The sequence below is a fragment of the Oncorhynchus kisutch genome, linkage group LG22 (assembly GCF_002021735.2).
Source record: "Oncorhynchus kisutch isolate 150728-3 linkage group LG22, Okis_V2, whole genome shotgun sequence".
NCBI lineage: Eukaryota > Metazoa > Chordata > Actinopteri > Salmoniformes > Salmonidae > Oncorhynchus > Oncorhynchus kisutch.
The window spans coordinates 38,894,831-38,916,250 of NC_034195.2; the positions used below are offsets into that span (position 1 = coordinate 38,894,831).

Here is a 21,420-nt window from a genome sequence, read left to right on the forward strand (position 1 = left end):
GGAATAGACGGTTAAATAATAAACAAGTAATTGGTTGAGTGAAGCCAGGTGTGAAAGACAAAGACAGAACAAATGGAAAATGAAAAGTTGATCGGCGGTGGCTAGAAGGCCGGTGACGTCGACCGCCGTACACCGCCCGAACAAGGAGAGGGACTGACTTCGGCAGAAGTCGTGACACTATATCTCCCTCACTAACTTTAAGTATCAGCTGTCAAAGCAGCTTACCGATCACTGCACCTGTACACAGCCCATCTGTAAATAGCCCACCCAACTACCTCATCCCCATATTGTTATTTATTTTTGCTCTTTTGCACCCCAGTATCTCTACTTGCACATCATCATCATCATCTGCACATTTATCACTCCAGTGTTTAATTGCTAAATTGTAATTATTTCGCCACAATGGCCTATTTATTGCCTTAACTCCCTAATCTTACTACATTTGCACACATTGTATATAGATATTTCTATTGTGTTATTGACTGTATGTTTGATTATTCCATGTGTAACTCTGTGTTGTTGTTTTTGTCGCACTGCTTTGCTTTATCTTGGCCAGGTCACAGTTGTAAATGAGAACTTGTTCTCAACTGGGCTACCTGGTTAAATAAAGGTGAAATATATACAGTGCCTTGCGAAAGTATCCGGCCCCCTTGAACTTTGCGACCTTTTGCCACATTTCAGGCTTCAAACATAAAGATATAAAACTGTATTTTTTTGTGAAGAATCAACAACAAGTGGGACACAATCATGAAGTGGAATGACATTTATTGGATATTTCAAACTTTTTTAACAAATCAAAAACAGAAAAATTGGGCGTGCAAAATTATTCAGCCCCTTTACTTTCAGTGCAGCAAACTCTCTCCAGAAGTTCAGTGAGGATCTCTAAATGATCCAATGTTGACCTAAATGACTAATGATGATAAATACAATCCACCTGTGTGTAATCAAGTCTCTGTATAAATGCACCTGCACTGTGATCGTCTCAGAGGTCCGTTAAAAGCGCAGAGAGCATCATGAAGAACAAGGAACACACCAGGCAGGTCCGAGATACTGTTGTGAAGAAGTTTAAAGCCGGATTTGGATACAAAAAGATTTCCCAAGCTTTAAACATCCCAAGGAGCACTGTGCAAGCGATAATATTGAAATGGAAGGAGTATCAGACCACTGCAAATCTACCAAGACCTGGCCGTCCCTCTAAACTTTCAGCTCATACAAGGAGAAGACTGATCAGAGATGCAGCCAAGAGGCCCATGATCACTCTGGATGAACTGCAGAGATCTACAGCTGAGGTGGGAGACTCTGTCCATAGGACAACAATCAGTCGTATATTGCACAAATCTGGCCTTTATGGAAGAGCGGCAAGAAGAATGCAATTTCTTAAAGATATCCATAAAAAGTGTTGTTTAAAGTTTGCCACAAGCCACCTGGGAGACACACCAAACATGTGGAAGAAGGTGCTTTGGTCAGATGAAACCAAAATTGAACTTTTTGGCAACAATGCAAAACGTTATGTTTGGCGTAAAAGCAACACAGCTCATCACCCTGAACACACCATCCCCACTGTCAAACAGGTTGGTGGCAGCATCATGGTTTGGGCCTGCTTTTCTTCAGCAGGGACAGGGAAGATGGTTAAAATTTATGGGAAGATGGATGGAGCCAAATACAGGACCATTCTGGAAGAAAACCTGATGGAGTCTGCAAAAGACCTGAGACTGGGACGGAGATTTGTCTTCCAACAAGACAATGATCCAAAACATAAAGCAAAATCTACAATGAATGGTTAAAAAATAAACATATCCAGGTGTTAGAATGGCCAAGTCAAAGTCCAGACCTGAATCCAATCGAGAATCTGTGGAAAGAACTGAAAACTGCTGTTCACAAATGCTCTCCATCCAACCTCACTGAGCTCGAGCTGTTTTGCAAGGAGGATTGGGAAAAAATGTCAGTCTCTCGATGTGCAAACTGATAGAGACATACCCCAAGCGACTTACAGCTGTAATCGCAGCAAAAGGTGGCGCTACAAAGTATTAACTTAAGGGGGCTGAATAATTTTGCACGCCCAATTTTTCAGTTTTTGATTTGTTAAAAAAGTTTGAAATATCCAATAAATGTCGTTCCACTTCATGATTGTGTCCCACTTGTTGTTGATTCTTCACAAAAAAATACAGTTTTATATCTTTATGTTTGAAGCCTGAAATGTGGCAAAAGGTCGCAAAGTTCAAGGGGGCCGGATACTTTCGCAAGGCACTGTATATATTAAAATATTGATCTGGTACTAGTTGTCATGCACACCACAATACAGGTGTTAATTAAAACAGGCAAGCACACAGGATCTAGTCAGTCAGTAACCAGACCATCCCTCCCACCCACCCACCCTCTCACCTGTGGCCTCCCACGCAGAATAGCCTTGATCTGCCTAAAAAGCAGATTAACTAGCCTTTGACAGAGGACATAATCCCCCCTAAAGACATTGACCATTTCCACTTCAGCATGCTGCTTCTAAACAGTGAGAAAATCCCTGTGGTTCTCTGCTAAATTGCAGTGCACTGAACACACCATGCTCTTTAAGGTATATTGAATGGAGGACCAGGCTACTTAAGGCATTCTAACATTATAAACGTGAAAACAATGGGCCCTTTACAGTTTTGCATTTGGCACTAAGTTCAGAAATGAAAATAAACTTCATAAGTGGAATTAAGAAGTTGTGTAGACTACAATGTTAGTTTAAATATAAAGGTGAACAGTAAACCACAGAGAAAGGGAGATGGTTGTTAAGATTTCAGGGTTCAGATCACAGACAGTTTTGAACTTAAGCGGTGATTCAATAATGATTCATTAGTTCTGATATTCCAATGAAGTACAATTGTGCGTATTGTTACCTAAGCATGTTGTTCAGAGATAACATTCCAACCATTTGACTCCAACTGTGTGTTCATTGAATGACTTTTCTGTGTTCGCCACAGGCACAGGCAAGTCAGTTGTATGAACTGTGTTCCCAGCTCCCATAGTTTCCCTAGTGAGTCATGGATACATTACAGGCCATGGCTACGGTTAGAGTTTTCGCCCATATAAAAATACAAATAAATATGTTTTATTTAATCAGGGAGTCATTTTGCAACATTTGGTTAAAAATCAGGCCTTGTTTTTTTTGCCCATACCGTGCAGCCCTACATGGCAGTGTGGAAATGATCTCAGATTATAGGCAATGCAGGAAATTTGTTTTGGTTGAAGTTGAATTGAACAGTATAAAAAAATCTGAATTAGAGAAAGACTCATTGAAATCACTTAGCATGTATGTGTTGCCACCCTAGGATCACCTAATGTCTAAAAACCTGTTTATCATTATGGGGTATTGTGTGTGTAGTTTGATGAGGGAAAACAAATATTTAATACATTTTATAACATATCAAATCAATTGCTGTCGGACTCCCTCTAGTCATTTCTGTGTCTTAATTATTTCATCAAACAGTGTGCTTAAAGGGCGTCCCGGGTGGTGCAGTGGTCTAAGGCACTAAATCGCAGCGCTAGCTGTGCCACCAGAGACTCTGGGTTTGAGCCCAGGCTCTGTTGCAGCCGGCCGGGAGGTCCATGGGGCGACGCAAAATTGACCAATCGATTGGTCAAAAGAACAGATGACTCTTGGTCGACCAAGATTATTTTTAGTTGGGGACGGCCCTAGTTTGGACACTGACAGCAGAACAGTAACCAACAGGAGTCAGATTGAGGAACAGTAACCAATAGCTAAAGTCAGATTGAGGAAGCTTTTTGATGGCGATGGCGCCGCTTTGGAAAGGGACAGCTTGAGCCTAGTGCCGTAAACCAAAAGCTGCTTGGCCGATGCTGTTATTGTTGGTCATCCATAATCATGGAAATGTAATCCTGGAATTTGACATCACGATCAGAGCAGTAGGTCATTGCTCCTACTGTAGTATCTGATTATCCTCCCATAGTTTTACAGTCAGTCTCACACAGCAGCAGCACCGCTGACGATGACTATGCCAATGCCAACGTGGCCAAATTATTTTTAGCGTGAAAGTCTCCACCGAAGGAATTGGTGGGTAATCCGAGCAGTGACATCTGGCCCTGGTGGCTTAAGTGATTAGCATAGTGCCTTGCTCCTAATAACCCAGCGGACGGTCTTCATTACTCCCTCATCCACATGTTTTTGCCAGCCCAGGGCATAGAGGGGGCCAAGGAGGGGCGTGTAGTGGTGTAGGGTAAACCTTACGCAAGAGGAGTAGTGTGGTAAAGCAAAGGCACCTAGCAATATGCTTTATCAACTAACCTACAGCCTACAGGCATCGGATTCGCGGTGCAGCATTAAGGTTAAGACCAGATGACCATTATGATGACCAGTGTCCCTAGCTATACTACCAAACATCTGGTAGGAGGAAAGGGAGGAGAGGAGAGAGGAAAGGAGATGGAGGAGGGGGATGAAGAGGAAGAGGAGAGAAGGAGAGAGTGGAAGAGGTGGAGGAGAAGGAGAGAGTAGAAGAGGTGGAGGAGAAGGATGAGATGGAGGAGGGGGAGGAGGAGGAAGAGATCATTCAGAACTCAGAAGGCTAATAATGACAGAGTGACTAAGTATGTCTCCTCCCTCTGCCCCCTATTCCCAACACACCCCTGAACCATCATGGTTTTAGCTAAGTGGAGGCTTCTTAGGGCAGGATGGTTCATAATAATGGCTGGAAATAGAATGTAAATAGAATGGCATTAACCATGGAAACCATGTGTTTGATGGATTTGATACCATTCCACCTATTCCTCTCCAGTCACTACCACAAGCCCGTCCTCCCCAATTAAGATGCCACCAACCTCCTGTGTTTTAGCCATGTAGGCTAGGGCATGTATAATATGCTGACTATGTACATGCACGGGTGTGTGTTAGGATTTTGAGTGTGTGTTTGTGGATTTAGTCTGGATTTAAAAATGCGATATGCATGTGAGTGAAGATGTACACAGGTGGTAGATCGTAAATTTGTTAGTACACTAATTTGGTGTACATTGGAGACTGTTATATACCAGTACCGAGGCCTGCAAGTAAGCCGGCTTGTGCTGTAACAATCATTTCAGTGCTACAAACAGGCCTGTTTGAGAGGGGTATTTTTGGGCCGTTGTTTGCTTGGAGAAGCTTATTCTGAGGCAGGCAGTTCCCATGAGCTCAGTGCCTTGCAGTTTTCCACTTTTGCTTGTTGTCTTCAGGATCTGAGGTTGAGACGAAGTTCAAATGCTCCTGTGTTGTTTCGAAAATAGAAGAGTCTTTTTTTTATCTTTCTCTCTCTCTCTATCAAGCTGATTGTGTACCAACAAATGCAGGGTCTGGGTTGTCTTTTTGCTTTTCGCTGAGGAAATTGCTATCATTCCTTGAGAGTCACGCAACTTTCGAAGGTCTCATTTTGGTACACATTTCTGCATTCTCTGAGTTCCCTATGAAGAGTATTATTAGAGCTCTACGTTAGTCCAGATGGGAACTGAAGAGAAAAGGCTATTCCTCTGCATACATCAACGGTCTAGATAGTCACCATACAAACACAAAGTTCCTGTTTAAACATCATATACTGTATATCCTATAGTCAAGCACGTTACAATACCGTATAGTTTTAAAACATATACAGACATCTCTTTTTCTCTTGCCAATAGTAGCATACATAATACGTAATTCTGAAAAGTTGCCTTAAAGAGTTAAATAACCAATGTGATTTTTAGTTTTTAGTTTGTGTTGGTTTAGTGAGACATTGATACGTCAACATGGGCCTCGTCGGCCCTGACATAAGCGCTCTTTATTTAAAGAAGCCACTTGTGTTTCAAGCACTGTCTCAAATTCCTACCGCTCACTTTCTGTCTCTCTCCCACTCCCTTCTCCCCTCCTCTCCTCTCTTCCAGGTATGGCCTCGCAAGTGCAAGTCTTGTCCCCTCACACTCTCCAGTCAAGTGCCTTCTTTAGCGTGAAGAAGCTGAAGGTGGAGCAGAGTTCATACTGGGATATGACAGGGTACGGCACACACAGCAAAGTCGTCTACAACCAGAACAGCAAGCAGCAATTGTCCCAAGCCACCTCTCTGGGAATCAATTCCTCTCTGCCCTACGAGCAGCCTGCGCTCATCTTCCCGGCGAGTGCAGGGAAAATTGTGGTTGCCTCGGCCAGCAGTACCTCAGGCACTGCAGGGCCTCTGGGGCCTCTGTTGAGCTTGGGCGGTAGCGGTAGTGGTAGCGGCGGTGGAGGCAGTAGCAGTAGCGGAGGAGGAAGCGGTGGAGCAGTCCACAACCTGACCCGTCGCAGCACCGTCAGCCTGCTCGACACCTACCAGCGATGCGGGCTTAAGCGCAAGAGTGAGGAGCTCGACAACAGCAACAGCAGCGTGACGATCATCGAGGAGCACGGCGGCAGCACAACGATGATCCAGAACGCAGCCAGCGGGGCCACAGTGGCCATCGCCACGGCAACGGCCACATCGACAGCCACCTCCAAGAACAGTGGTTCCAACAATGAAGGGGACTACCAGTTGGTGCAGCACGAGGTGGTCTGCTCCATGACCAACACCTACGAGGTGCTAGAGTTCTTGGGCAGAGGCACCTTTGGCCAAGTGGTCAAGTGCTGGAAGAGGGGCACCAACGAGATTGTGGCCATCAAGATCCTGAAGAACCACCCATCGTACGCGCGCCAGGGCCAGATCGAGGTGAGCATCCTGGCCCGGTTGAGCACAGAGAGTGCAGACGACTTCAACTTTGTGCGTGCCTACGAGTGCTTCCAGCACAAGAACCACACGTGCCTGGTGTTCGAGATGCTGGAGCAGAACCTGTACGACTTCCTCAAGCAGAACAAGTTCAGTCCACTGCCGTTGAAGTACATTAGGCCAGTCTTACAGCAGGTGGCCACAGCCCTGATGAAGCTCAAGAGCCTGGGCCTGATCCACGCTGACCTGAAGCCAGAGAACATCATGTTGGTGGACCCCTCCAGGCAGCCCTACCGAGTCAAGGTCATTGACTTTGGCTCGGCCAGCCACGTGTCCAAAGCTGTGTGCTCCACCTACCTGCAGTCCAGATACTATAGGTAAGAGCAGTTTCTTTCACCTTGAATTAACCAGGAAATCTTGTTATGATAAGAAGACCCATTTCCCAAGAGAGACCTGGCAAGTTTAATAATAAATAGGGTTTGAATAGGTTTACAGACGGGACAGATTTGTCAAGGGGAGGTAGATGTTTCTTTACAAATGTGTTCTCCTCCTTGATTGTTTCAATATCACAGTGCTTTGTGCATCGTGTGTGATTCACCGGTTGGTTTATTGGAATGTTTTCCTAGTTGGCCTCAGTGTTTGGACCAAGGCTCTTGCTCTGGGCTCTGTTTTTCTGCTCTGTGCCAGTCTTATGAACTGTAGTTGGTTAGGGTCTCTCCTTCTCAATTTCAATTTAAGGGCTTTATTGGCATGGGAAACATATGTTTACATTGCCAAAGCAAGTGAAATAAATAATAAACAAAAGTGAAATAAACAATAGATAATGTACAGTTACACTCATTTCGAATGTCATATTATGTCTATGGTTTAATGATGTGCAAATAGTTAAAGTACAAAAGGGAAAATAAATCAACATAAATACGGGTTGTTTTTACAATGGTGTTTGTTCGTCACTGGTTGCCCTTTTCTTGTGGCAACAGGTCACAAATCTTGCTGCTGTGATTGGACAATGTGGTATTTTACCCAATAGATATGGGAATTTATCAAAATTGGATTTGTTTTCAAATTCTTTGTGGTTCTGTGTAATCTGAGGGAAATACAGTGCCTTGCAAAAGTATTCACCCCTTGGCATTTTTCCTGTTTTGTTGCATTACAACCTGTAATTTAAATGGATTTTTATTTGGATTTCATGTCATGGACATACACAAAATAGTCCAAATTGGTGATGTGAAATGACAAAAAATACTTGTTTCAAAAAATTCAAAAAAATGTCAAATGGAAAAGTGATGTGTGCATATGTATTCACCCCGTTTGCTATGAAGCCCCTAAATAAGATCTGGTGCAACCAATTCCCTTCAGAAGTCACATACTTAGTTAAATAAAGTCCATCTGTGTGCAATCTAAGTGTCACATGATCTGTCACATGATCTCAGTATATATACAACTGTTCTGAAAGGCCCCAGTGTCTGCAACACCACTAAGCAAGGGGCAACACCAAGCACACGGCACCATGAAGACCAATGAGCTCTCCAAACTTGTCAGGGACAAAGTTGTGGAGAAGTACAGATCAGGGATGGGTTATAAAAAAATATCCAAAACTTTGAACATCCCATGGAGCACCATTAAATCCATTATTAAAAATTGGAAAGAATATGGCACCACAACAAACCTGCCAAGAGAGTGCTGCCCACCAAAACTCATGGACCAGGCAAGGAGTGTCTGTCCATAGTAGACCAAAGATAGCAACAAAGAGACCAAAGATAACCCTGAAGGAGCTGCAAAGCGCCACAGTGGAGATTGGAGTGTCTGTCCATAGGACCACTTTAAGCCGTACACTCCAGGGAGCTGGACTTAACGGAAGAGTGGCCAGAAAAAAATAAGCAAACATGTTTGGTGTTTGCCAAAAGGCATGTGGGAGACTCCCCAAACATATGGAAGAAGGTACTCTGGTCAGATGAGACTAAAATTGAGCTTTTGGGCCATCAAGGAACCCGCTATTTCTGGCGCAAACCCGACACCTCTCATCACCCCGAGAACAGCGTCCCCACAGTGAGGCATGGTGGTGGCAGCATCATGCTTTCGGGATGTTTTTCATCAGCAGGGACTGGGAAACTGGTCAGAATTGAAGGAATGATGGATGGCGCTAAACACAGGGAAATTCTTGAGGGAAACCTGTTTCAGTCTTCCAGAGATTTGAGACTGGGGCAGAGGTTCACCTTCCAGTAGGACAATGACCCTAAGCATACTGCTAAAGCAACACTCGAGTGGTTTAAGGGGAAGCATTTAAATGTCTTGGAATGGCCTTGTCAAAGCCCAGACCTCAATCCAATTGAGAATCTGTGGTGTGAATTAAAGATTGCTGTACCCCAGCAGAACCCATCCAACTTGAAGGAGCTGGAGCAGTTTTTCCTTGAAGAATGGGCAAAAGTCCCAGTGGCTAGATGTGCCAAGCTTATAGAGTCATACTCCAAGAGACTTGCAGCTGTAATTGCTGCAAAAGGTGGCTCTACATAGTATTGACTTTGGGGGGCTGAAAAGTTATGCACGCTCAAGTTTTCTGTTTTTTGTCTTGTTTGTTTCAAAAGAAAAAATATTTTGCATCTTCAAAGTGGTAGGCATGTTGTGTAAATCAAATGATACAAACACCCCCAAAATCTATTTTAATTCCAGGTTGTAAGGCAACAAAATAGGAAAAATGCCAAGGGGGGTGAATAGTTTCGCCAGCCACTATATGTGTCTCAAATATGGTCATACTTTTGGCAGGAGGTTAGGAAGTGCAGCTCGTTTTCCACCTCATTTTGTGGGCAGTGCGCACATTGCCTGTCTTCTTTTGAGAGCCAGGTCTTCGGCGTTCTTTTTCAATAGCAAGGCTATGCTCACTAGAGGTCGACAGATTATGATATTTCAACGCCGATACCAATACCGATTATTGGAGGACAAAAAAAGGCAGATACCGATTAAATCGGCCGATTTTTATTTATTTATTTGTAATAATGACAATTACAGCAATACTGAATGAACACTTATTTTAACTTAATATAATACATCAATAAAATCAATTTAGCCTTAAATAAATAATGAAACATGTTCAATTTGGTTTAAATAATGCAAAAACACAGTGTTGGAGAAGAAAGTAAAAGTGCAATATGTGCCATATTTAAGTTCCTTGCTCAGAACATGAGAACATATGAAAGCTGGTGGTTCCTTTTAACATGAGTTTTCAATATTCCCAGGTAAGAAGTTTTAGGTTGTAGTTATTATCAGAATTGTCTGACTATTTCCCTCTATACCATTTGTATTTCATATACCTTTGACTATTGGATGTTCTTATAGGCACTTTAGTATTGCCAGTGTAACAGTATAGCTTCCGTCCCTCTCCTCGCTCCTCCCTGGGCTCAAACCAGGAACACAACGACAACAGCCACCCTCGAAGCAGCGTTACCCATGCAGAGCAAGGGTAACAACCACTCCAAGTCTCAGAGTGAGTGACGTTTGAAACGCTATTAGCGTGCACCCCGCTAACTAGCTAGCCTTTTCACATCGGTTACACCAGCCTAATCTCGGGAGTTGATAGGTTTGAAGTCATAAACAGCAATGCTTGACGCACAACGAAGAGCTGCTGGCAAAACACACAAAAGTGCTGTTTGAATGAATGCTTACGAGCCTGCTGCTGCCTACCACCGCTCAGTCAGACTGCTCTATCAAATCATAGACTTAATTATAACATAATAACACACAAAAATACGAGCCTTAGGTCATTAATATGGTTGAATCCGGAAACTATCATTTCGAAAACAAGACGTTTATTCTTTCAGTGAAATACGGAACCGTTCTGTATTTTGTCTAAGGGGTGGCATCCATTAGTCTAAATATTGCTGTTACATTGCACAACCTTCAATGTTATGTCATAATTATGTAAAATTCTGGCAATTTAGGTGGCCCAAACTGTTGCATATACACTGACTCTGCGTGCAATGAATGCAAGAGAAGTGACACAATTTCACCTGGTTAATATTGCATGCTAACCTGGATTTATTTTAGCTAAATATGCAGGTTTAAAAATATATACTTCTATGTATAGATTTTAAGAAAGGCATTGATGTTCATGGTTAGGTACACATTGGAGGAATGATACGCACCGCATCAATTATATGCAACGCAGGACACGCTAGATAAACTAGTAATATCATCAACCATGTGTAGTTATAACTAGTAATTATGATTGATTGATTGTTTTTTATAAGATAAGTTTAATGCTAGCTAGCAACTTACCTTGGCTTCTCACTGCATTTGAGTAACAGGCTGGCTCCTCGTGGAGTGCAATGAGAGGCAGGTGGTTAGAGCGTTGGACTAGTTAACTGTAAGGTTGCAAGATTGATTCCCCCGAGCTGACAAGGTGAAAATCTGTCGCTCTGCCCCTGAACAAGGCAGTTAACCCACCGTTCCTAGGCTGTCATTGAAAATAAGAATGTGTTCTTAACTGACTTGCCTAGTTAAATAAAGATTAAATAAAGGTGTAATTTTTTTTTTTACCGATTTCCGATTGTTATGAAAACTTGAAATCGGCCCTAATTAATCGGCCATTCCGATTAATTGGTCGACCTCTAATGCTCACTGAGTGTGTACATAGTCAAAGATTTCCTTAATTTTGGGTCAGTTACAGTGGTCAGGTATTATGCCACTCTGTACTCTTTGTTTAGGGCCATACTAATTTGCTCAGTCCTTTTGTTAATGTTTTACAATGTATCAAAGAATTATCTTTTTGTTTTCTCATGATTTGGTTGGGTCTAATATTGTTGCTGTCCAGGGGCTCTGTGGGGTCTGTTTGTGTTTGTGAACAGAGCCCCAGGACTAGCTTGCTTAGGGGGCTCTTCTCCAGGTAAATGTTTTAGTAGGTGATGGCTTTGTTATGGAAGGTTTGGGAATCCCTTCCTTTAAGTTGGTTGTAGCATTTAAAGGCTCTTTTCTGGATTTTATAATTAGCGGATATCGTCCTAATTCTGCTCTACATGCATTATCTGGTGTTTTATGTTGAACATGGAGGATATTTTTGCAGAATTATTAGTTCTCTGTCTCTCTCTCACTCTCTCTATCTCTCTGTCTCCCATTCTCTCTCTCATTCTCTCTCTCATTCTCTCTCGTGTTCCCTTTCTCTTTCTTCATCTCTGTCTTTCTCTCTCTCTGTCTCCTTATCATTCCCTGTGGGTTCCCAGCTCATATCCTCACTGTTACCCCCCCCCCCCCCCCCCCCCCCCCCCCCTCTCCAGCTTTCTGAGAAACCAGCTGCTTATCGTGTTTAATATGACAAACAACCAGGTTGTGGTGCTGCTTTGAAGATTAGGACGGCAGGTCTGTTGAGTAGTAGGCTGCTTTACAGCACGGTGGTAGCAGCTTTACAATGACAGCACCTGGGAAATATTTGCCGCAGAGACCAGTTTCTGGGAAATAGTTTTTTGGGGGTTTGTTTAAAAAAAAAAAGAAAGCCAGAGAAACCCCTCATTGAACAGGGACTGTAAACACGTAGCGTGGCGGTGGACCGCTCCCACCTCCACATCAAGGCTGGCTCCCATTTCCCCCAATATGAAGATCTGGGGTCAGGCAGAAGTTCTCCTGTAATCTGTCCCTGTAATCCACACCAGCGGGCCCTGCATTAGAAACAGATGACTCACTGGGTAGGGCTTTCTTCTCCCCTACTGCTTAAAGTATTTTTTGCCTATAGCAAACTCTGTTTGGGTTACACAGCCAGCATTGGGGGAACCTTTGTTGCTGTGTAGGCACTGCCTGGTCTAGGGAGAGCAGGTGTGAGGCACACTACTACACGTATGCAGGAACACACACACACACACACACACACACACACACACACACACACACACACACACACACACACACACACACACACACACACACACACACACACATACACATACACACATACATACATACATACATACATACATACATACATACATACATACATACATACATACATACATACATACATACACTCAGCCAGAACCCACACATGCCTGGGCACTAACCGTAATTTGTAAATGGGGCAACACTATCTCCCTCTACTCAGAGTTGAAAGTAGATTTTATTTCTTCACGGTACGGGACCTCCAATTTTTTTATAAGCCTAATAGTAAAGATATGTCATTGAACTGTAAACATGTATTAGCTTTTAATGGGGCAATAACACAACCAGGCATGATGTTTTCATCTGATTGTCAAACAGATCACTTCAAAAAGTAGGCTACTTGTACACCTTTGTCCACTGTAAAATAATTCCAGCATCTAAAACAGTACCCGCCATTTGCCGAAAGAGTTGTCTATAATAAAGACCAAAAAGTGTAATGACATTTTGCAATTGACATTTGGCACACTTGATGTTCGCTGGTGTCCGCGCGTCTCTCTGCCTTTAGTGATCACCTCGAACCACACTGCATTTTGGAGCGTAAGCCACCCATTTTCAAGTTAATTCGCTCATTTCTCATGTGGGTGACAGGCAGTAATAGATTATGGTTTACCAGCCTACAGTTTTCTTTCTATCTTTGTTTTAAATCATTGTGATAGGCTCATGTTTTACTGTTACGCCGTACCGGCACTATTATATTTTTAAAACTGTAAAATAGGGAACTGTTGCATGAAGATGTACATAGTCACTCCGGCTTTGTGCACAATGTCCTCTGTAATGATTTATTTTGGACCAGGCTATAGTCCACTGGGCAGTTTCACTCCACTCGACCTCCACCACAGCTAGCCTAGCAGCATTTGACAAGCCATTCCCCTTCTGCTTATTTCTGTTCAGGCCTAACAATATCTTTATCTGTTTTTCAAAATACTTTTGATATTTAGCTTAGAAATTGCAGTGAAAAGATTCCTATGTGTTTGCTTTAAGAGGCCCCTGTAAATAAGGAATTCATTTGAAACATTCCTCCCATCCCTCTGTCTTTACTTGCTCTTTTACTTGGTTGTTACTGTGTGTTTTGTGGGAATGTGATCCCTGCTACACAGCTGTTTGCATTAGGCAGGCAATAGATATGCTGCTGAGGGCACGTTAGCATTGCAGATGATTTATAGATTTTCCACGAGGTTGACTCGTGCAAATAAAACATGGGTATTCAAGGTAAACATGAGCGATTCCATTTACAGGAATGAGGAACAGCTCCTCCGATAGGAGTGGTTCTAATTAATAAAACACTGAGAAACACAGTACATTATTCATTTATTATTCATTTGTTTCTCATGTAATTTTAGCATAAATATATCATTGCTAGCACGGCACAGCAATGCAGTCGGTGTATAAAATCCTTCTATCCTTCTATTTGGCCTGAAGGTCTGGAGCCTATGTCTGCAGAGCAGAGTAGTACCTGTTCATACTGTGTGTTTATCCAGTTGATTACGTCAGTCAGCTAGCTAGCTAGCCTCCCTATGGCCTCCCTCCGCCCTGTCTGCGGTAGCTAACTAATGATGTAACAGGTAAACTGGTCCGGCTTACCCTGGACCAGATAAATGGATTATTGTCTCTCTTCTTCCTGCCTGTCAGTCATTACCCAATGTCAATATCCCACACATCATACAGATTTAATATAGGAGCCGGGAGGAGGGCTTTGGGAATAGTCTGCCAGACATTTTTGGTGGAGTGGGGAAAATAGACCAACACACGTGACTATCCCTGTAAGGGATATTAGGAGTGCTGACTCCATTAGTGAGTTGAGCTAGCATCTGTGCTCTAGTCTGCTGAACTGGTATCCATGGCTGGATGCCTCTCATGACAGCCTCCTAGAAACTCTAGGACAGAGATTTCTAAAGGGGACTGCATTCTACAGTACATTCTCTCTTTCCACTAGTGATTCTGATCTGATCATTGCTGGCTACAGTAATGGAGTGGCATGACCACTCAGCCATAGGGTGTCTCACTCTCAACTAGAGGTTGACAAGGGAGTGAAAATTAATTACTCTCAATAATTTTCCTGTACTGTCCTGATCCCACAACAGTTCTATAACCCAAGAACTGTCCTGTCCCTTCCTGATAAAAATCTCACCGTTCTTGTGCCGTGCTCATTTCTGCGCGCATAAATATGTTGGCTATTGTTTTTGTTTAGGAAGTATTGAAAATGAATTTCGGAAATGCAATATTCAACTGTGGTATGTGGTTGTCTTACCTACAGTATCTTAGTTAAATACACAGACTGTAACCCAAATCGCTCTGGATAAGAATGTATTTGAAATGGCCTAAATGTAGATTGATTAAGCTGGAGGACAGAGACCCCAGCAGGATGGTCTGCTCAGCACCGGCATAAAACTGTAGCCTACAGCTGAGCACTGCGCACACATTAACATTTACAACACATTAACATTTACAACATGAACATAAAAAATTTAATACAAAAACTGAGCAGCAGTAACCTACTGCATATGTCAATCTATTTTTATTTCACTCTTCACCTCAGATGGTATGGGTTTAGTTAAATAGGCAAACAGTTGGGCTTGGGAGTAGAGCAGCTAAGCTGCTTCAGGCCGCTTGTCCCGCTCTCCGGTTTGTAGCTCATTTGATTAAACCTCAGCATTTTTTACAAGTTGTGTTATCTGTCCCTTCACTGTCAAAGACAACTCCATAAACTTTAACTAAAACATCTCTCTTTCCTTGGCTCTAATGGGTCCTTGGCTGCAACAAGACGGTGCAGTTCCTCTATTGAAGGCTAACACCATGCCCGAATTGGATGCGCTCATGTGGCCACGTGCGCCATCCTGCGTAAATTAATTTGGTCCCCCCACACCAAATGTGATCACGACACGCAGTTTGACATATCAAAACAAACTCTGAACCAATTATATTAATTTGGGGACAGGTCGAAAAGCATTAAATATTTATGGCAATTTAGCTAGCTATCTTGCAGTTGCTAGATAATTTGTCCTATTTAGCTAGCTTGCTGTTGCTAGCGAATTTGTCCTATTTAGCTAGCTTGCTGTTTTGAATTTGTCCTGGGACATAAACTTTGAGTTGTTATTTTACCTGAAATGCAGAAAGTCCTCTACTGCAACAATTAATCCACACATAAAACGGTCAACCGAATCGTTTCTATTCATCTCTCCTCCTTCCAGGCTTGTTCTTCTTTGTACTTTATATGGCGATTGGCATCTAACTTTCATAATAAGGTGTATTACCACAACCGACCGACCGACCTCAGTTGATCTTTCAATCACCCATGTGGGTATAACCAATGAGGAGATGGCACGTGGGTATATGCTTATAAAAGCCAATGAGGAGATGGGAGAGGCAGGACGTGTCCTGTTTGGGTAGCGTGTAAGGCTTCATCACAGCCTACTGACGTAGATTGGTATCTGAGGCAGCCTATAGTGACTGGCTACAACTGAAGGGGGAGGGGGAAATTACCCTTTTTTTTACAGATTTTTATCAAGTATGCTATATTATTCCTTGCCTACACAGATGTTGTTTTTACGAAATGTTCCACACATGACATATTTCCACACAAAAACGATGTTTATAACTATTCCTGTACTGCCCGTTCCTGTGGACTGTTGATCCCGTCCAGTCCTGTCCTGAACTTGACTCTAGAACTTGACTCCTATTCCTGCCACTATCCCACAGGACCCACAAGACCCACGGGAGTCCTGTTCTCATGTCAACCTTTACTCTCAACCTAAGCCCCATCAGGCAACCACGCCAATCCTATTCTTCATTCCTCTACCCTGTCTATGGTGCTCATCTTTCTCAGTCAGGCACAACCAGTGCACTAACGCTTACAGGCTAGTCTAACAGGCCCCAGTGTAACACTAGCCCTGCCTAGCTGCTGTTAGTTAGAGAAGGAGAAGCCAGAGAGCCGTTCCAGCACATTTAGCCTGCCTCAATGTGAGACATCAAGCAGTGGTGTAAAGTACTTAAGTAAAAATACTTTAAAGTACTACTTAATAAGTCATGGATTTTTTCTGGTATCTTTACTTTACTTTATTTTTGACAACTTTTACTTTTACTCCACTACATGCCTAAGGAAAATAAGGTACTTTTTACTCCATACATTTTCACTGACACAAGACAGGAAAATGGCTCAATTCATTAAACACAAATGCTTGGTTTGTAAATGATGTCTGAGTTTTGGAGTATATCCCTGGCTATCTGGTTTTCTTATTTTAAGAAATTTTAAATTATTTATACTTTTACTGTTGATACTTAAGTATATTTTAGAAATTATGTTTACTTTGGATACCAACATTTTGGCGGCAGCTAGCCTAGGGGTTAGAGAGTTGGGCCAGTAACCAAAAGGTTGCTGGATCAAATCCCCGAGCTGACAAGGTAAAAATCTGCCCCTGAACAAGGCAGTTAACTTACTGTTTCCCGGTAGGCTGTCATTGTAAATAAGAATTTGTTCTTAACTGACTTGCCTAGTTAAACTATTTATTTTTTAAAGTGTATTTAAAAATTTCACTTTTACTTCAGTCATTTTCTATTCAGGTATCTTTACTTTTATTCAAGTATGACAATTGTGTGCTTTTTCCACCACTGAAATCAAGGAGGGTTCTTAATGAATGAGATTACCGTTAGTTATTGTTCTCTGAAGCGTGCATGAGGTGTCTCTCTCACCGTGGCTAGGACTAAAAGCTAGCAGTATCAGGTTACTGGGAGCCAAATATGACTTGCAAGGAGTCTAAAGGAAGGTGAGGTGCTGGCAACATCGTAGTGCAGGTGTTGTTTACGATGCAGTAAATATTCACAAGCGAGCGCCATGGCTGAAAATTGGGAGTCTTCATCTTTGCACATTCCTTGGGAGTTTGCTGGGAAGGCAATGCGTTACATTTGCCTCCCAGCAGTGGCAGCTCATTAGAAATGCAGATGAGGCCTCTTGTGTGTTTAAACATGGCAAGGAGCATTACATTTTCCGATTCTAATTTCTCTTGATTTTTTTGATTGTGACATTTCAGTGTCAGTGTTATTAAATTGTTATTTTTTGCGAGTTTTAAGTTGTTGCACTGTAAAGCCGGGTGCTTTACAGTAAAATGCCAAAATAATAGACTGTTTTTACATTACTGCTGTGACACAGCTAGGAGTGGTGGGAGCAGAGTCAGGCGCAGAGAGCAGAGGATTCATAGAAAACCAACTTTATTTCTGTAAATGGGTAAGTGGTCAACGCCAACACAACAGGCGAACAAAATATGACCGACCCAAAACTGGACACCAACAAGGTCCGAGAACATACTACACGCAACCATCCACAGACAAACAGAAAACAAGCCCGTCCAAAAGCAGGTGGGCCTAACCGGCTTCAATAGCCCTAAAACAAATCTCAAACAAGGAACAGGTGAAATCAATACAGACATAACAAACAGAAAAGGAAAAAGGGATCGGTGGCAGCTAGTAGACCGGTGACGACGACCGCCGAGCACCGCCCGAATGGGCAGGGGAGCCACCTTCGGTGGAAGTCGTGACAACTGCACCCGCTTTAGGATGTTTGACATAATTCTAATAACAATCTTCTCATTGAATGTGCCTGTGGGCATCTTAGTTCACAGTGTCTAACCTTCCCCTTCATATTGCTAGAGATGGCTAGCTAATTAACCCACGCTAGTCAAGCATATGTATCATACAATACTGTACATACAGTGCCTTGCGAAAGTATTCGGCCCCCTTGAACTTTGCGACCTTTTGCCACATTTCAGGCTTCAAACATAAAGATATAAAACTGTATTTTTTTGTGAAGAATCAACAACAAGTGAGACACAATCATGAAGTGGAACGACATTTATTGGATATTTCAAACTTTTTTAACAAATCAAAAACTGAAAAATTGTGCGTGCAAAATTATTCAGCCCCTTTACTTTCAGTGCAGCAAACTCTCTCCAGAAGTTCAGTGAGGATCTCTGAATGATCCAATGTTGACCTAAATGACTAATGATGATAAATACAATCCACCTGTGTGTAATCAAGTCTCCGTATAAATGCACCTGCACTGTGATAGTCTCAGAGGTCCGTTAAAAGCGCAGAGAGCATCATGAAGAACAAGGAACACACCAGGCAGGTCCGAGATACTGTTGTGAAGAAGTTTAAAGCCGGATTTGGATACAAAAAGATTTCCCAAGCTTTAAACATCCCAAGGAGCACTGTGCAAGCGATAATATTGAAATGGAAGGAGTATCAGAGTACCACTGCAAATCTACCAAGACCTGGCCGTCCCTCTAAACTTTCAGCTCATACAAGGAGAAGACTGATCAGAGATGCAGCCAAGAGGCCCATGATCACTCTGGATGAACTGCAGAGATCTACAGCTGAGGTGGGAGACTCTGTCCATAGGACAACAATCAGACGTATATTGCACAAATCTGGCCTTTATGGAAGAGTGGCAAGAAGAAAGCCATTTCTTAAAGATATCCATAAAAAGTGTTGTTTAAAGTTTGCCACAAGCCACCTGGGAGACACACCAAACATGTGGAAGAAGGTGCTCTGGTCAGATGAAACCAAAATGTAACTTTTTGGCAACAATGCAAAACGTTATGTTTGGGGTAAAAGCAACACAGCTCATCACCCTGAACACACCATCCCCACTGTCAAACATGGTGGTGTCAGCATCATGGTTTGGGCCTGCTTTTCTTCAGCAGGGACAGGGAAGATGGTTAAAATTGATGGGAAGATGGATGGAGCCAAATACAGGACCATTCTGGAAGAAAACCTGATGGAGACTGCAAAAGACCTGAGACTGGGACGGAGATTTGTCTTCAACAAGACAATGATCCAAAACATAAAGCAAAATCTACAATGGAATGGTTCAAAAATAAACATATCCAGGTGTTAGAATGGCCAAGTCAAAGTCCAGACCTGAATCCAATCGAGAATCTGTGGAAAGAACTGAAAACTGCTGTTCACAAATGCTCTCCATCCAACCTCACTGAGCTCGAGCTGTTTTGCAAGGAGGAATGGGAAAAAATTTCAGTCTCTCGATGTGCAAAACTGATAGAGGCATACCCCAAGCGACTTACAGCTGTAATCGCAGCAAAAGGTGGCGCTACAAAGTATTAACTTAAGGGGGCTGAATAATTTTGCACGCCCAATTTTTCAGTTTTTGATTTGTTAAAAAAGTTTGAAATATCCAATAAATGTCATTCCACTTCATGATTGTGTCCCACTTGTTGTTGATTCTTCACAAAAAAATACAGTTTTATATCTTTATGTTTGAAGCCTGAAATGTGGCAAAAGGTCGCAAAGTTCAAGGGGGCCGAACACTTTCGCAAGGCACTGTATATAGTCATTTTGGCAGCTAGTGAAAAAGTACCATTCGACCCAGGTAACTAATAAAAAGGTGTGAAGCTTGCAATCACACCTTTGGCTGATGTGGAGACTGTAACAGGTTATTGAAGCAGGAGCGTGATACTGCCAAGCTACTGGTTATCTAGTTAGGCTATATCCTAGCACCCATTATTGTTCTCCCCCTAACATTTACTAACTTTTCAATTTCCATACATTTTCCAGGATATTACTGGAGAAAGTGAAGCTGCTGCCTTATGAAATGTGACCTTCAGGTCCCTGAATCTCCTAATTTAAAGTAAGTCACAGGGGACTAGAGGCTGGGGCAGGTCCTCCAAGACTGAGGCCCAGGGTAGTGCAGCTGGCCTGGGCTGCGCTGAGCTCCATCAGGCCTCTCTGACTGACTGCCGCAGTGGATAGAGAATGCCTGGTGTGCACAGGGCTGTGCAGTCTACCATGAAGTGAACAGAACCAAACAGATGCATTTGTTTTCTCAATTGGAAGAATTTGCTAATGTGCATATATGAGGGTAAATAGTTTGGCTAATTTGCGCCAGGCAGGCAGGCCGGCTGGGGCTTGTGAGGAGAGGAGGACACACTCTGTTCACAGTATTTCACCCGGTGGGCAGTGCTATAAGTCACGGTGTGTGTGGGTTTCAAAGTGCACTGACACGACTCGCTCCCGACGATTGTGGGCTCTCGTCCTCTGTGGCCAACGTGAGTTAGACGTTTAAGCGTGTTAACCCTTGCAAGGCTGCTGGCCCAGATGTAATCTCTAGCCTCGTCCTCAGAGCATGCACAGACCAGCTGGCTGGAGTTTTATGGACATATTCAATCTCTCTCTATCCCAGTCTGCTGTCCCCACATGCTTCTAGATGGCCACCATTGTTCCTGTACCCAAGAAATCAAAGGTAACTGAACTAAATGACTATCGGCCCGTAGCACTCACTTCTGTCATCATGAAGTGCTTTGAGGGGCTAGTTAAGGATAATATCACCTCTACCTTACCTGACACCCTAGACCCACTTCAATTTGCTTACCGCCACAATAGATCCACAGACGATGCAATCGGCCATCGCACTGCACACTGCCCTATCCCATCTGGACAAGAGGAAAACCTATGTAAGAATGCTGTTCATTGACTACAGTTCAGTCTTCAACGCCATAGTACCCTCCAAGCTCATCATTAAACTCGGGGCCCTGGGTCTGAACCCCGTTCTGGCAACTGGGTCCTGGACTGCCTGACGGGCCGTCCCCAGGTGGTGAAAGTAGGAAATGACACCTCCACTACGCTGATCCTCAACACTTGAGCCCCACAAGGGTGCATGCTCAGCCCCCTCCTGTACTCCATGTTCACCCATGACTGCGTGGACATGCACGACTCAAACTCAAGTCATCAAGTTTGTGGATGACACAACAGTAGTAGGCCTGACTACCAACAATGACGAGACAGCCTACAGGGAGGAGGTGAGGGCCCTGGCAGAGTGGTT

The 21,420-nt window shown here is 43.1% G+C and overlaps 1 protein-coding gene across 9 annotated transcripts in view; it reads left to right on the forward strand.

The window, feature by feature from the left end:
- LOC109867363 (homeodomain-interacting protein kinase 2-like) overlaps nt 1-21,420 on the forward strand; it is a 131,481-nt gene that overhangs the window by 16,830 nt on the left and 93,231 nt on the right. For all 9 annotated transcript variants that reach the window (XM_031801309.1, XM_031801313.1, XM_031801314.1 and 6 more), the window contains exon 2: nt 5,884-7,051. In XM_031801309.1, coding sequence (XP_031657169.1) covers nt 5,884-7,051 — 1,168 coding nt within the window. The remainder of the gene's footprint in view (nt 1-5,883; nt 7,052-21,420) is intronic.